The 13232-nt window shown below is 33.7% G+C and overlaps 1 protein-coding gene across 1 annotated transcript; it reads right to left on the reverse strand.

The window, feature by feature from the left end:
• Positions 1–2965: 2965 nt before the first annotated feature.
• LOC142172131 (small ribosomal subunit protein bS20c-like) lies at positions 2966–6515 on the reverse strand. Its single transcript, XM_075235909.1, has 3 exons — positions 6295–6515; positions 6033–6199; positions 2966–3359 (listed from the first exon to the last, which is right to left on the reverse strand). The coding sequence occupies exons 1-3, from the start codon at positions 6446–6448 to the stop codon at positions 3111–3113; spliced, it is 570 nt and encodes a 189-aa protein (XP_075092010.1). The 5' UTR covers positions 6449–6515; the 3' UTR covers positions 2966–3110.
• Positions 6516–13232: the final 6717 nt, after the last annotated feature.

A 13232-nucleotide genomic window follows, 5' to 3' on the forward strand; every position in this document is an offset into this window, starting at 1 on the left:
CACTGTGTATAGATCTGGTTCATGCTTGAATTCTTTTGTCAATCATCAAAACAAACTTCACTTGGTCCAACAAGTTGTGTTTGGTTATAATTTTTGCAATATATTTGGATATATTTTTTTCAAAACCATGAAACGTGATTTATACCCCACAATTTGTAAAAAATATCAAAATCATCCCGACTTGATTATCCTACTTGAAGCAAACAATCAAACATGCCGATTGTTCAACTATACGAACAATCTCTAATAGAAGCTACAGTGGCTCCTTCAGATAAAAGTATAAATCGTAAATCTCAACAGTGAATGTCAAAATATAGTCCAACGCCACTTAATCAGATGGTAGGTAGTTATAAGTGTTACCTAGGTTTAATAATTAATTATGGCCCTTTTATAAATTTAAAAAATATAGGATAAATTTATAAAACTTAAAAATACCAATGTTCCAATTTTCCATAGAAAAACTGGTTCTTAGCAGTTTTTCAAATTCAAAAATGCATTTTCAAGTTGGATTTGAAAAAAGGTAAAATTTTTATAACTAAATATTGTTTTGAAATTTTTTTTTGAAAAAAAAAAGGAAAAAATTCTTATGTCCAAACGGGCTCTTAAAGTAAGAGAGTTGAAATAGTTAATTTAAAGTGAATTCAAGACGCTGACTCTTTAAATCCTTTTCACCTGTCAAATAGTAATGTTACAAAATGGGACAATGAGAATATTTTATTTGCGACCTTTAAAAATTAGTGGTACAAATACTCATTCTCGTTTACCAAAAATATAAAAGGAACTAATCTTAGTCCCTTTCAGATATAGAAATTTTACCTCATATAGCAAAGGTATACACCCTATTTATTATAAATCAAAATTATTTTAAAATATTATTTTTTATAGATACCTTTTATATTTTATAGCAAAATAGGTATTTATGGTATATACTACCATTGAGGCATGAAATACGCTATTTATATATTTTTTTCCTCTCTCTTTCTTTCAATTAACACAAGATTCTCTCTCAGATTTTTTTCTTTCTCTCTCTCTTCGAGAGACCTCAAGCCCTAGTATTGATGGCCGACGAGAAAGAAGAATCTCTCTCTCTTCGAGCAACTTTCCCTAACAAGTTTTATAAATTAGCAATACGACATAGATGTTTACGAATTACCTACTGGATTTTTCTTCTTTTGCAATTTATTTTTCCCTTTTGATTTTTCTTTTCGCGTTTGTTGCTTAACTTGAGGGCTGCAATGAAGATTCACTAACATTGTTGGCATGGTTTCATATTTTTCTTTGGTAACCTACTACTACAATGTATTTTATTGAGAAAAGAAAAATTGATTCAGTGATCATAAATTTATTGTACGGATCCGACGAACTTTCTTCTCTTCTTGGTCGGAAAACGCCATCTCCGACGAACTTTCTTCTCTTCTTTGCTATTTAGTCACGTACAATGATACACATATATTATATTCTATACAAATTCACTCAAACACATTGTATTTTTATATAAATACATTTTTTTGCCTGTATTTTATGTATTTCGAAGATCTGTATTTTTTTAATACAACTGAATACACTTGTATTCATGCATATTGTACATACAGTGTGCATGAATACAAGATATAAACATTGAATATGTATTTCAAAAATCTATATTTTTTTAATACAGCTGAATACACCTGTATTCATGCATATTGTACATACAGTGTGCATGAATACAAGATATAAATATTGAAATACACTGAATACAAACATTACACAATATAAATATTGAATATATTTGATTTTAAAATATAGTGAAATACGGTAAAATACACTGAATACAAATAGAAATACAATGAATACAACCAATCAAATATACCGAATACAGCAGTAATAACATGTATTAGGAATAACTAAAATATTGTTAATACAAATACATTTGAATACACTGAATATAAAATAACGAATACAGTAAATACAAACATTGAATCTAATGAATGCATAAGTAAAAAAAATATATTGAAACATACTAAATACAAAAGTTAAATACAACATTTATATACAACTGAAAAATCATTCTAATTAATTTTGTTGAGTTATATTAGGAGTGTATCACACTAATTGATATTATTTCCGTTATTAGACAGTTGGACATACCTATTTTTAAGGTGATTGTCGTTACTGTATTCATGAATACATGACGCGAATACATGTGAATACATGCGCGTACAGTTGGACTGCCCTGATTTTAGGTATTTTTTGTTGTTGTATTCATGAATACAGCAGCGCGAATACACTACCGTAACAACTGAATAGTAGCTATAGGAAGTAATTATGTATATAATAGGTATAGGAAGTTAATAATCACTAAACAATAGTGGTTTCTGAAAATTCCCGATCAAGTTACCACCTTTAATCGATCTTTGTTGTTCATAATCCAAGTAAGAGAAACTTCGTCTTACATTCAAACTCACAATTATTTAGTCAAAAGAAAAAAGACAAGATGCTCGTGAGAAAACATCAAAATGTAAGAACAAATTTAAGGCAAAGTAATAAACGAAAAACAGGTTTAAATATCATTTTCTATTCGTCTAAACCTAATAATACCGTTCATTGTATTGAATTCTAAATTTTGCTTTAGAAAACGGTTGAACTGTGTTTAAAATGTAACAGATGTTAAACGTTTAATATCAATTTCCTCACTGAAAGAAGCAGCTAGAACATTTTCGTGGGTTTTTCTCCCAAGATGATTAACAAGTACATTGCTTTCGAAGAAGAAAAAAGTTCATTGCAAAAAAAAATTTAAAAAAATGAAAAGAAGCCAGTAATTGTTGGTAGGATTTAAGTTATACACTCTAACCGTGTGTAAATTTTTTACACTATCAGTATAGTTTAACATTCCAAGAAAATGTCCATTTGAAAGTGCGTCTCAAATCAATATTCTAATTAACGCCAAAATGTTCAAGAAACAAAATGAAGGTAAACACAATTTAACTGAAGAGCAAAAGAAAAGGAGAAATTGATTGCACAACAAGGTCATATACAATATCAAAAATGGAATAATCTGATCATATTCTAGGAAGCTGAATTCTCCAAAATCTGCCACTGCTTTACATTCAATATCGAAAATTTGGATGACATCAAGCTGTGGCTACAAGATCAGGTTCAGCGACTGGAGCAGGCACATACCAGCCATGATGTATCGCAACTGCTTTCTTTCTTCTAGCAAGCCGAGATTTTCTTCTTGCTCCAGTGTTCCTGTGAAGTGTCCCAGCTTTGACTGCTTTATCGATTGCTGAATATGCCTCCGCAATCAACTTTTCAACAGAAAGAACTTCCTCTGACTGTGCATCGGTTTTCTTCTTCAATGTGTCCAATGCTTCCAAAACCTAGAAATGAACTAAGGTTAACTTCCATATGCTGGGATAAAGAAGCCTGCTTCAGCTATATCTTTTTCTCTCTGTGTTTGTCAGCGTTGCTGGAAAATGTTTACTTTATCTTTCTCGAATTATTAGTTTCGTGGCACAAAACTGAGAACACTATTTTTTTCAAAAGAATGACATTAGAAATGAACTCAAAACAGATTCATGGATCTTTTTTATAAAGGACAGATTTATGGATCTTAATAGCATTACTTTATTTAGCAATGGCTTCATTTTTATCAAACTTCTCAGGATACCTTATTCTTCTCACTTAGTTTGTTAAATAAAGGATTTCCTAATTCTATTATTTTATATATCAATCAGAAAAGCGAAGCGAATCACTCTAAATTACCGCTTAGATCTCCACAAATCAGTCAAGTAGAACCAGACTTTGGTTCCAGTTTGAGTTTCAGTTCAGAGAGAAACAACTTGTTGAACCCTTTTTCGCCTATTATAGTCCCTGATTGACGGTGCAAGGACACATAGGACATATCAAGATAGCTTCTTACATCTTTTTATCTTAAAAACTATAAGTGATACAGCGTTTTTGTCAAGCCACAAATCTTGAATTTGTTCAGTCATATCGACTCTGGGATCACCTAGTATCTACTGCACCATATAGACATAGAGATGGAGGGAGCAAAGGACAGAATCCTGATGACAAACCATCTTCATATTCCAAATATCCATGACCTCGGAGAACATTATAATTTTCTTCTGGGATTCTGAAAATGGGGAAAAAAGGTGACCAAAAGGAAAACAAAAGGAAACGAGTTTCCTGACTCCATAAGGGAGAACTTGACCTAAACAGTTGAAGCTATGAATCAGCCACAAACGCTGGAGTTTGAAGCAATGCTGACTACAGGAGCTCTAATAGCCTCCAACTTGACCTAAACAGTTGAAGCTATGACTCAGCCACAAACGCTGGAGTTTGAAGCCATGCTGACTACGAAATCACGACACTCAAGTGCAAATCGAGGCACACCACTAGTCTTCACAGGTGAAACAATACAAAAAAAAGGTTCCACTCTAGCTATCCTAATATATTGGACAAAACGTGGAAAATTTATAAAACAGTTACCTAACTTTCAAAGTGACATTCATGAAATTAGACACCTTGACCTCGCATACTACTGAAGATAGTACTCTGACAGTAAAACACTCATGAAAGGAAGATGGTCTTTTGCTCAAGATTTTAACCTTCACCTTAAAATATTTAAGAAATATTTCTAAGAGCAGAGAGCCAGTGCAAGAGGTAATAATTTTGATATATGTAAAAGTCATATTTCTTGTACTGGAAAACTGCTATCCAACAGCGGACAAGTATACAAGAGCACTTAGCACAAAAATGTCTAATCTGTATTGCCTTACTGTTTTATTGAAATTTAAATTCAGATTATTCTCTAAAGTTAAATATTGACCCCAACTTTTGCTTTTTTGGATCAAGGACCAATAACCCATCAGCAGCATAATTTTAACGGTTTTGGCAAGATAGTGATTCATGCTGCGCGACAGGCAAAATGGTTACTAAGACCTTAAAGATCCAAAGCAAGGAATCAGATTAACAAATGGACTACCCCCCACTCATCCACTCACTCTTGCCCGTGCTGCTTGATACAATTCAATAGGACTTGGTGTATCACATAAGACGTATCAAAAGATGGGAGTTAAAAAATGTTAAACATGCACTCAAATAAGATTAAACAATTTTTTTGATGAACTAGCTTACTGCTTTCCATCCTTCAATAAAATTTATCAGTAATTATAGAAGGATAAATAAACAAACCTCAAAGCTAAAATAAAATCTCAATGCTAACATCATTTTGTAGGGCCTGTTCACATGAAATTGGGGACTTTTTCCTTCTTGTTCTTTTATATGCATAATTTTTGACGTATAGCTCTTCCTCTTATGTTAGGAGGATCAAGAGAACAATTTTTTCTTGTCAAAGAAAAAGTGACTCAGACAGTTGTCTGTCAATATCTTGTTGTAACATAATTCTGACTCTTACTTTTAGTAAAAGTACGATGTTTCCAGCTTCCACAAGTATGTGGAAGGGAGAGCGGGTGACCACTTATGTGGCTTTATGATAGAGCTGTTCTGCACATAATTTTTACTCCCTTTAAATGTTTCTTTAATTATCTACAAAACACATTCAAATCTTTAGATCAACTTCAACCAAACTGAGAAGCAAAGAGGGGCCCTTTACCTAGCCTATCTTGACACTACAAGTGAAACTAAAAAGATAAACACCAAAACAGAAATATCAATTGCACGATAAAAACCACACTACAGAACAACGAAAATTTAATGGAGAAAAGTAAATAGTACAACAGAAAAATTACCAGAAAACAAAATAGTTGACAATTCAAACAAATCACTATTGATGTCCCATTTTATGTATCATAGTTTGAATAGACACGGAATTTAAGAAAGAAATTTTCTTGAAAACTTGTGGTCTGTTATAGACATTCACGTGGCTATAAGTCATATCATTAACTGATAATTATGTAAAGTTTAAAGTTAGAATTAGAAAGATGTTATTCTTTTTGGGACTAAAAAGAACAGTTTGCCCCTAAATTGGGACGGATGGAGTACCAAACATAAATTAAAGCCAAAAGTAATTAGGGAAAGGAACTAACCGTCTTCATCCGAGTCTTGACCTCAGATTTTTTAGCCTTGTTGTAAAGCCGCCTCTTTTCAGCTTGTCTTGCCCTTTTCGCTGCTGAATCCGCTTTCTTCGTTGGAGCCGCTTCGCAAACGATTGAACGACGAAACGGCATTTTCACCGAAGTCAGCGATACACTCCCTGCAAAATTGAAAGAAAATAATCACTGGGGCCATAAAGCTCTAAATTATTCCAACCATTGTGAAATTAGTAAATTAGTAAATGAAGTGAGTTACCTTTGGAGAAGAGACTGAGGGAAGTGTTGGCAGAGAAGCTGAGGGGCTTCAATGCAGCAGCGTTTGGGTGGGGTCCATTGAGAGAAAGGGTACTGAATTTTGAAGTCAAGTTCCAACAACAAGAAGAAGAAGAAGATAAGCAAACTCCGGCCATGGCTCTTTCTCTGTATTTCTTCTCACTCTCACTTCAGCAGAAGCTGGAGAAATTTTGGTATATCCCATCTTATCCACACGTTCTTCTTTTGATTCGGCTTCTGGGCTCGTTTGGAGGCTGATGTCTTTTCTAAGCCTTGTTGTTTTATTGTCCAGTTGGCCCAACAAAAAGAGAAGGCCCATCAAAAGTGAATTAGATTCTTTTTGGGCCCTTGATGAATTACACGTATATAATTCTGATCCATATACATTGATTATACACTAATTATACATAATTATCTATCTATCTATATTATTATAAAAGCATGAATTAAATATTGGATTATAAAAATAACCTTTTAATATTAAGCATAATAACTCACAATAAAAGGACATAATTGGAATTCTAGACATTAGTCTTGTAATCCTATTAGTTTTAGGACATAATACTACACATTAGGAATCCTATATAATTACCTTTAGGAATTCTATTAGTATAATTATTTTCGAGTATAGATATATAATACTACACGTTATCATATATACCTAATACCTTTAGGAACATATTAGATTTTCTATTAGTATAGGCAACGGTGTATTTTGTTTCGCTTCATCACTTTTTGTTTTCACCAAAATACGTTATTACAAGCCTAAATCTGTTGAGCCCAATACATTGTCTAAACGGCAACGACAATCTAAACAAAGGTGGGACATGATGATCTACATAGGTGACCATATTTAAATTGGAAGAAAAAGAAATCTACATAGGCGCCATGTAGGAAAACAAAGGTGGGACATGGCGATCTAACGGATGAGAGGCAAATATGATCCTAAAGTATAATTGTAAGGATAAATATGTCAAGAAAGTATAACGAAGGGCAAATGTAACCTTTTTTGAAGAGTAGAGGGGTAAATATGATCCTAAAGTATAACGAAGGACAAATGTAACCCGTTTTAACGTGTAAGGGGTAAATATGAACCTAATGTATAACGGTAAGGATATTTTTGATAGAAAATTTAAACATAGGGTAAATAAGGCCTAATTATGATAGTAGAGGGGCAAATCAGATCCTTATCCGATCTATCTCTATCTATCTATCTATCTATCTATCTATCTATCTAAGGCCTAATTATGATAGTAGAGGGGCAAATCAGACCCTTATAAAAGCATGAATACAAAATCGGTTTATAAAAATAACCTTATAATATTAAGCATAATAACTCATAATAAACGGACATAACCGGAATTCTAGATATTAGCCTTATAATCCTATTAGATTTAGGATATAATACTACATATCAGGAATCCTACATGATTACTTTTAGGAATCCTATTAGTATAATTATTTTCGGGCTGTCTAATTCATATAAAATTGAACAAGTAAATATCTTTATTCATGTAATCCTATTACTTTTAGGATATACTTCTTAAAAATTTCTATTACTAATTTAATTTGAAAATGTATTATAATGTCCTATTACTAATTTAATTTGAGAATGTATTATATTGTCCAAATTAATTTAGAAAATAGGAGAGACTATATTATTATACAAACATAAATACAATATTAATATACCAAAATAGCCCTAAAATATTAAACGGAAGAACTCGTAGGGAAGGGACATAACTGCAATTAACTATTTTTTGGATTACAATACCTTCTATGCTAATTTTTAATATTTAAGATTTTAAAATTAATTTTATCTATTAAATTCTCATTAAAAAAATATGTAGGAAGGTTTAATTAAATTAACTTAATAAGAATCCTCCATATTGGCAATACATTACTACTTCATAATGTCCAATATCAAAAAATATATAAGTAATATTAAAAATTGCATAAAGAGATAAAATTGAGAGAGAAAAAAGCCTTGCGATAATATATTTTTATATTATATTTGAACTATTTTCCTACTCAAATAATATTTTTTATCATTTTTTGTGTAATAATAAAAAAAATACTCAATTATTAGACAACAACTAAAAAAATATTTAAGAATATAAATGTGTGAGAAAGAGAAAAAAAATGGTTGGTTAGAGTCAATACCACTAATGATTCTACTGGCATAAAGATTTAAAGTGAAATATTATATCAATCTTTTACTCTTTGAAAATAAAATTTATGGTGGATAAAAGTATAATTAAGATTAAATATTCAAAACAAGAGAATAACTAATATTAAGATATGAATCAACATAGAATAAATTAATTTTTATATTTAAACCAAATAATTAAATCTTTTAATTAATTATTTAGCAAGAGAATCCAATTCAATTATTTTTTAAATTTATCATATGAGTAAAATTCTTATTCAAGTTAAAAAACATATTAGGGTACATAAATTTATTCCATAAAAAGAGCGTTAGAACACAAAGTAAAAAGGTTAGCATATTATTAAGAATCAAAATGTTATACCAGTATCTGAGAAAGCACAATCAAAGCTAAATCCTAAACAAGAACAAGCTTTCAAGACTATATTATAAAGAGTCGACTCTGCTATAACATGATTATTCTTTGTAGATGCCTCCGACGGAATCGAAATAATATTTCTATGTCATGCATTATTTGCAAATATCATATCAAGCGGCATGACATTATTAGCAATAATAGCAAGTGATATACCAACAATGATTTTATTATGAGGCCACCCACTTTAGATTAGATATACCTCTTCAAACAACTTAAATAACCATCACAAATATATCAAAGCAGAACAATTGTGCTAAATTTATAAGAAAAACAAAATTGATAATATGGGATGAAACACTTATGGCTAAGTGTCAAATGATCGAAATAATTGCTCGGAATTCTAGAGATATATTGAATATTAATGAACCCTTTGGTGGAGATCAATGGTTTGGGAGGTAATTTATGTCAAGTACTGTCACGCCCCGACCTGGGAGCGAGACTGGCACCCGGTGCCTTAACTAACCTGGTGTACCAAATTGCGACTAAGGGACTCTAAACATATAATGTCATAATTTGGCCATGGGGCCACCTTGAAAGACAATTTGTGAAGCAAAATATAAAACTGAATGGAAACTAGCGCTGACTAAACATCAATATAAAGTTGGGCCGACAAGGCCGTCATAACTACTACAACTGACAAACCACCAAAATATACATACCAGGCCTACAAGCCCAACATAGTGCACTAACTGACAGGATATGTCTACAAGCCTCTACTGATGGATATATTGTGATCGGAACAGGGCCCCGACCTACCCATAATATTTATACATACATACAGAAGATGTACACGAAAACCTAGACCCGATAACTCCGAAGGACGTGGAGCTTACCGATCAGGCTCAACTCTGGAAACACCTACTGAGGAGGTCTACCCGTCTGTCTATCTGAACTTGCACGCATGAAATGCAACATCCCCAGAAAAGGGACGTCAGTACAAAATAATGTACCGAGTATATAAGGCAATAAAATAACTGAAAGTTGAAACTGAACTGATAATATAATAATTGAAAGTAATTAGGAGTCAAATATGATCTGGAGATATACTTACCTGTTGATACTGACTCAACTCCTTCAATATAGTAAGTAAAATAATTGTCCGGCCTTATAAGGCTCGGTATATATAACTGCTTTGCCGTAGTAGGCTCGCTCATAGGCGCTCGGCCATACTAGGCTATGTATCTCAGCCATGCTGGGCTCGCTCATAGGCGCTCGACCACAGTAGGCTCGGTATATAACTTACCATCTGATCAGAGGTTGCCCAATAGGGGCCTGCCCATCGATTATAGCTCGATGGTAATGAAAATACTGTAATACTGTATATATAGGCTTGCTGCTCTCTTTACTGGAAGAAGATAATACTAAATTGAATTTAGAGTCTCGATAAGGAATAATATTGTAATTTATGAGACTAGAATAATGTGAATAAATTCATGAATACGAACTTCTCTTTATGTCTCATTACTAACACATGTAGCTACGAGATCATGCCAAAATGAAGGCTTAGCCTTAACATACCTTATCACACTCTTTCCAATCACCAAGTTGAACTCGCCTCTTCTCACCTTAATCTACAACAACGATAATAATACTATCATTAAGTTATGAAACGTATAGCTATCGCACAACGAACGATATGCTTATTTTGTATTAAAACGGACACCATCTCCCCTATAATCCTTACTTCCTCCAAATTCAAGATAACACCAAAAACAATAATAAAAACATATATATTTAATTTTCCAACCTTATGTACACCACACAATACTACAAAACAGCCCAACACACCCCAATCTCTTCACACAAAACGACCACCGTAGTAGTATCAACAACCCCGAAAATGTTACGACGAACGACCAGCCCAACATCCTGCATTTATGTGGTGTTTCTCCACACCCTTCCTCCTCCAAAACTCCACAAAACAGTAGTAAATTACGCAGTCCAACAGCAACACCAAATAGTCCACAAAACAATCCATAAAACAGTCCGCTACAAGTGAATAACTAGATCTCACGGCTTCCGATCACCGTCCCGTGAGTTCTTAAAAATATAGAACAACTTACCATGAATCTACAACTGTAAATAATGGATGAAAGAGAGCAGTAAACTTACTTTATTTGTGGGATAACTCAGCTCCTATCTTGGTTCTTCAAACTCTAAGTTTTACCTCCAATTAGAACTTGAAAGGGAGAGAAAATCAATTGGGGTTTGTGGGAAATTGTTGGGAGGATTTTTGCAGAGATTAAGTCTGGTTATTTTGCCCTATTAACATCCTAATATATGAAGGGGATAGGCCTTTAAAAAGGCCTATTTGAACGACCCGAACTGGCCCAGTTTTGGATTCTCATTTATGCAAGTAGGTGACAGTCTGCGCAATCTCGTAAATATACCCATATCTCTCTACTCTGATATTGTATTGACAAACAATTTAATGCTTTAGAAATTAGACTCATAGATCTTTAATTTGATGGGTGGAACACTCCATAACTCTAAGTATATTGAGAGAAAATTGCAGTTACATTTTACCCAAAGTTTCAGTAAAAATTATGAACGTAACTTGTGATGACTTTCATCGACTTTTGTTCCACCACTCGCTTGACTTCAAAACATAACACACGACTATCATACGAATAACATAAATCGTAACATAACCTCCTTATCATGTAAAACACCCTGGTCTCATCCCAAAAGTACATGCTATAACATTCTCAATTTGTTGGCTTTCGACGAAACATTATTTTCTTCAATTCCTTTAGATTCTAAACCTTCCAACCCTCTTTGTACTTGTTGTTCATGATATTCAATATTTGTAACTTCCGAGGTAACATGATTAACTTGCTTTATATATTTTCAAAGATGATCTCATTTTTTTGTCCTACATTAGTTCGCTCAACGCAGTTTTACGTAAAAAAATATAGGGTGTAACATCATTCCCCCCTTGGGAACATTCGTCCTCAAATGTTTACTTTTAGAGACTTTGGAAAAAATTTGCCAGAGTTTTCTCCGTACACTAGACTATAACCAACTTGCATGCAGCCAGAAAACATACTATGAATGCCACACATGGCCAATGTCTATAAATAACAACACTTTGCCTCAAAGAGTCGTAAATCATAAATACTGAAAGTTAGAAAATAAGAGCTTACCTAATGACCTACTAGCCTGAATAGAGTTGTGCTGTAGCATCCCATCTCGAGCCATATCTTCAGTTTGAAATAGGTGGGGGTATTTATACTTCATTTCTTCCTCCACTTCCCATGTCATCTCTTTCACATTATTGCTTCTCCATAAAACCTTCACGGAGGCTACCTCATTATTTCGTAGCTTGCGAATTTGTCGGTCTAAGATGGCAACTGGAATTTTCTTGTATGATAAGTCCTCTGTAATCTGTACATCATCTGTGGACACCACTCTTGTAGGATCGCCAATGCACTTCCGTAGCATAGATACGTGAAAAACTGGATGGACTGACTCCAATTCTGAGGGCAATTCTAACTCATAAGCTACTTGGCCCACTCTCCGAATAATCCTGTAAGGCCCAATATACCGTGGGCTAAGCTTCCCTTTATTGCCAAACCTCATCACGCCCTTCATAGGGGATATCTTTAAGAATACCCAGTCATTAACCTCAAACTCTAAGTCTCATCGTCGCATATCAGAATATGACTTCTGGCGACTCTGAGCTGTCAACAGTCGCTCCTGGATAAGCTTTACTTTCTTTACGGCTTGCTTAACTAGGTCTAGCCCATGTAACCCAGATTCTCCAACATCAAACCACCTTATAGGAGATCTGCACTTACGCCCATACAAAGTCTCGTATGGAGCCATCCGGATACTGGAGTGGTAACTGTTATTATATGCAAACTCGACAACAGGTAGATGTTCATCCCAACTTCTTTTAAAATCCAACACACATGCTCGTAACATATCCTCGAGCGTCTGAATTGTGCGCTTGGCTTGTCCATCAGTCTGTGGATGAAAAGCTGTGCTTAGATTCACCTGAGTCCCTAGACCTCTCTGAAATGACCTCCAAAAATGTGCTGTAAATTGAGCCCCACGGTCAGATATAATAGATATTGGTACTCCGTGTAGCCGCACTATCTCCTTAATATATAACTTTGCATAATCTTCTGTTGTATATGTAGATCTGACCGGTAGAAAATGAGCTGATTTAGTGAGCCTATCGACTATCACCCATATAGAATCGAACTTACGATGAGAACAAGGTAAACCTGTAACAAAGTCCATGTTTATCGCCTCCCATTTCCATGTCGGGATCTCTATAGTCTGCATTAGCCCTCCGGGCTTCTGATGCTCTATTTTCACCTGCTAGCAA

The sequence above is a fragment of the Nicotiana tabacum genome, chromosome 2 (genome assembly GCF_000715075.1).
Source record: "Nicotiana tabacum cultivar K326 chromosome 2, ASM71507v2, whole genome shotgun sequence".
NCBI lineage: Eukaryota > Viridiplantae > Streptophyta > Magnoliopsida > Solanales > Solanaceae > Nicotiana > Nicotiana tabacum.

What these genes read in the sequence shown, in the direction of transcription:
- LOC142172131 (XM_075235909.1), bottom strand. Translation starts at nt 6,448, where the DNA reads ATGGCCGGAGTTTGCTTATCTTCTTCTTCTTCTTGTTGTTGGAACTTG. An exon ending in CCTCAGTCTCTTCTCCAAAG is followed by an intron (nt 6,200 to 6,294) that starts GTAACTCACTTC and finishes TCAATTTTGCAG; the next exon opens with GGAGTGTATCGCTGACTTCG. An exon ending in TCAAGACTCGGATGAAGACG is followed by an intron (nt 3,360 to 6,032) that starts GTTAGTTCCTTT and finishes GTTCATTTCTAG; the next exon opens with GTTTTGGAAGCATTGGACAC.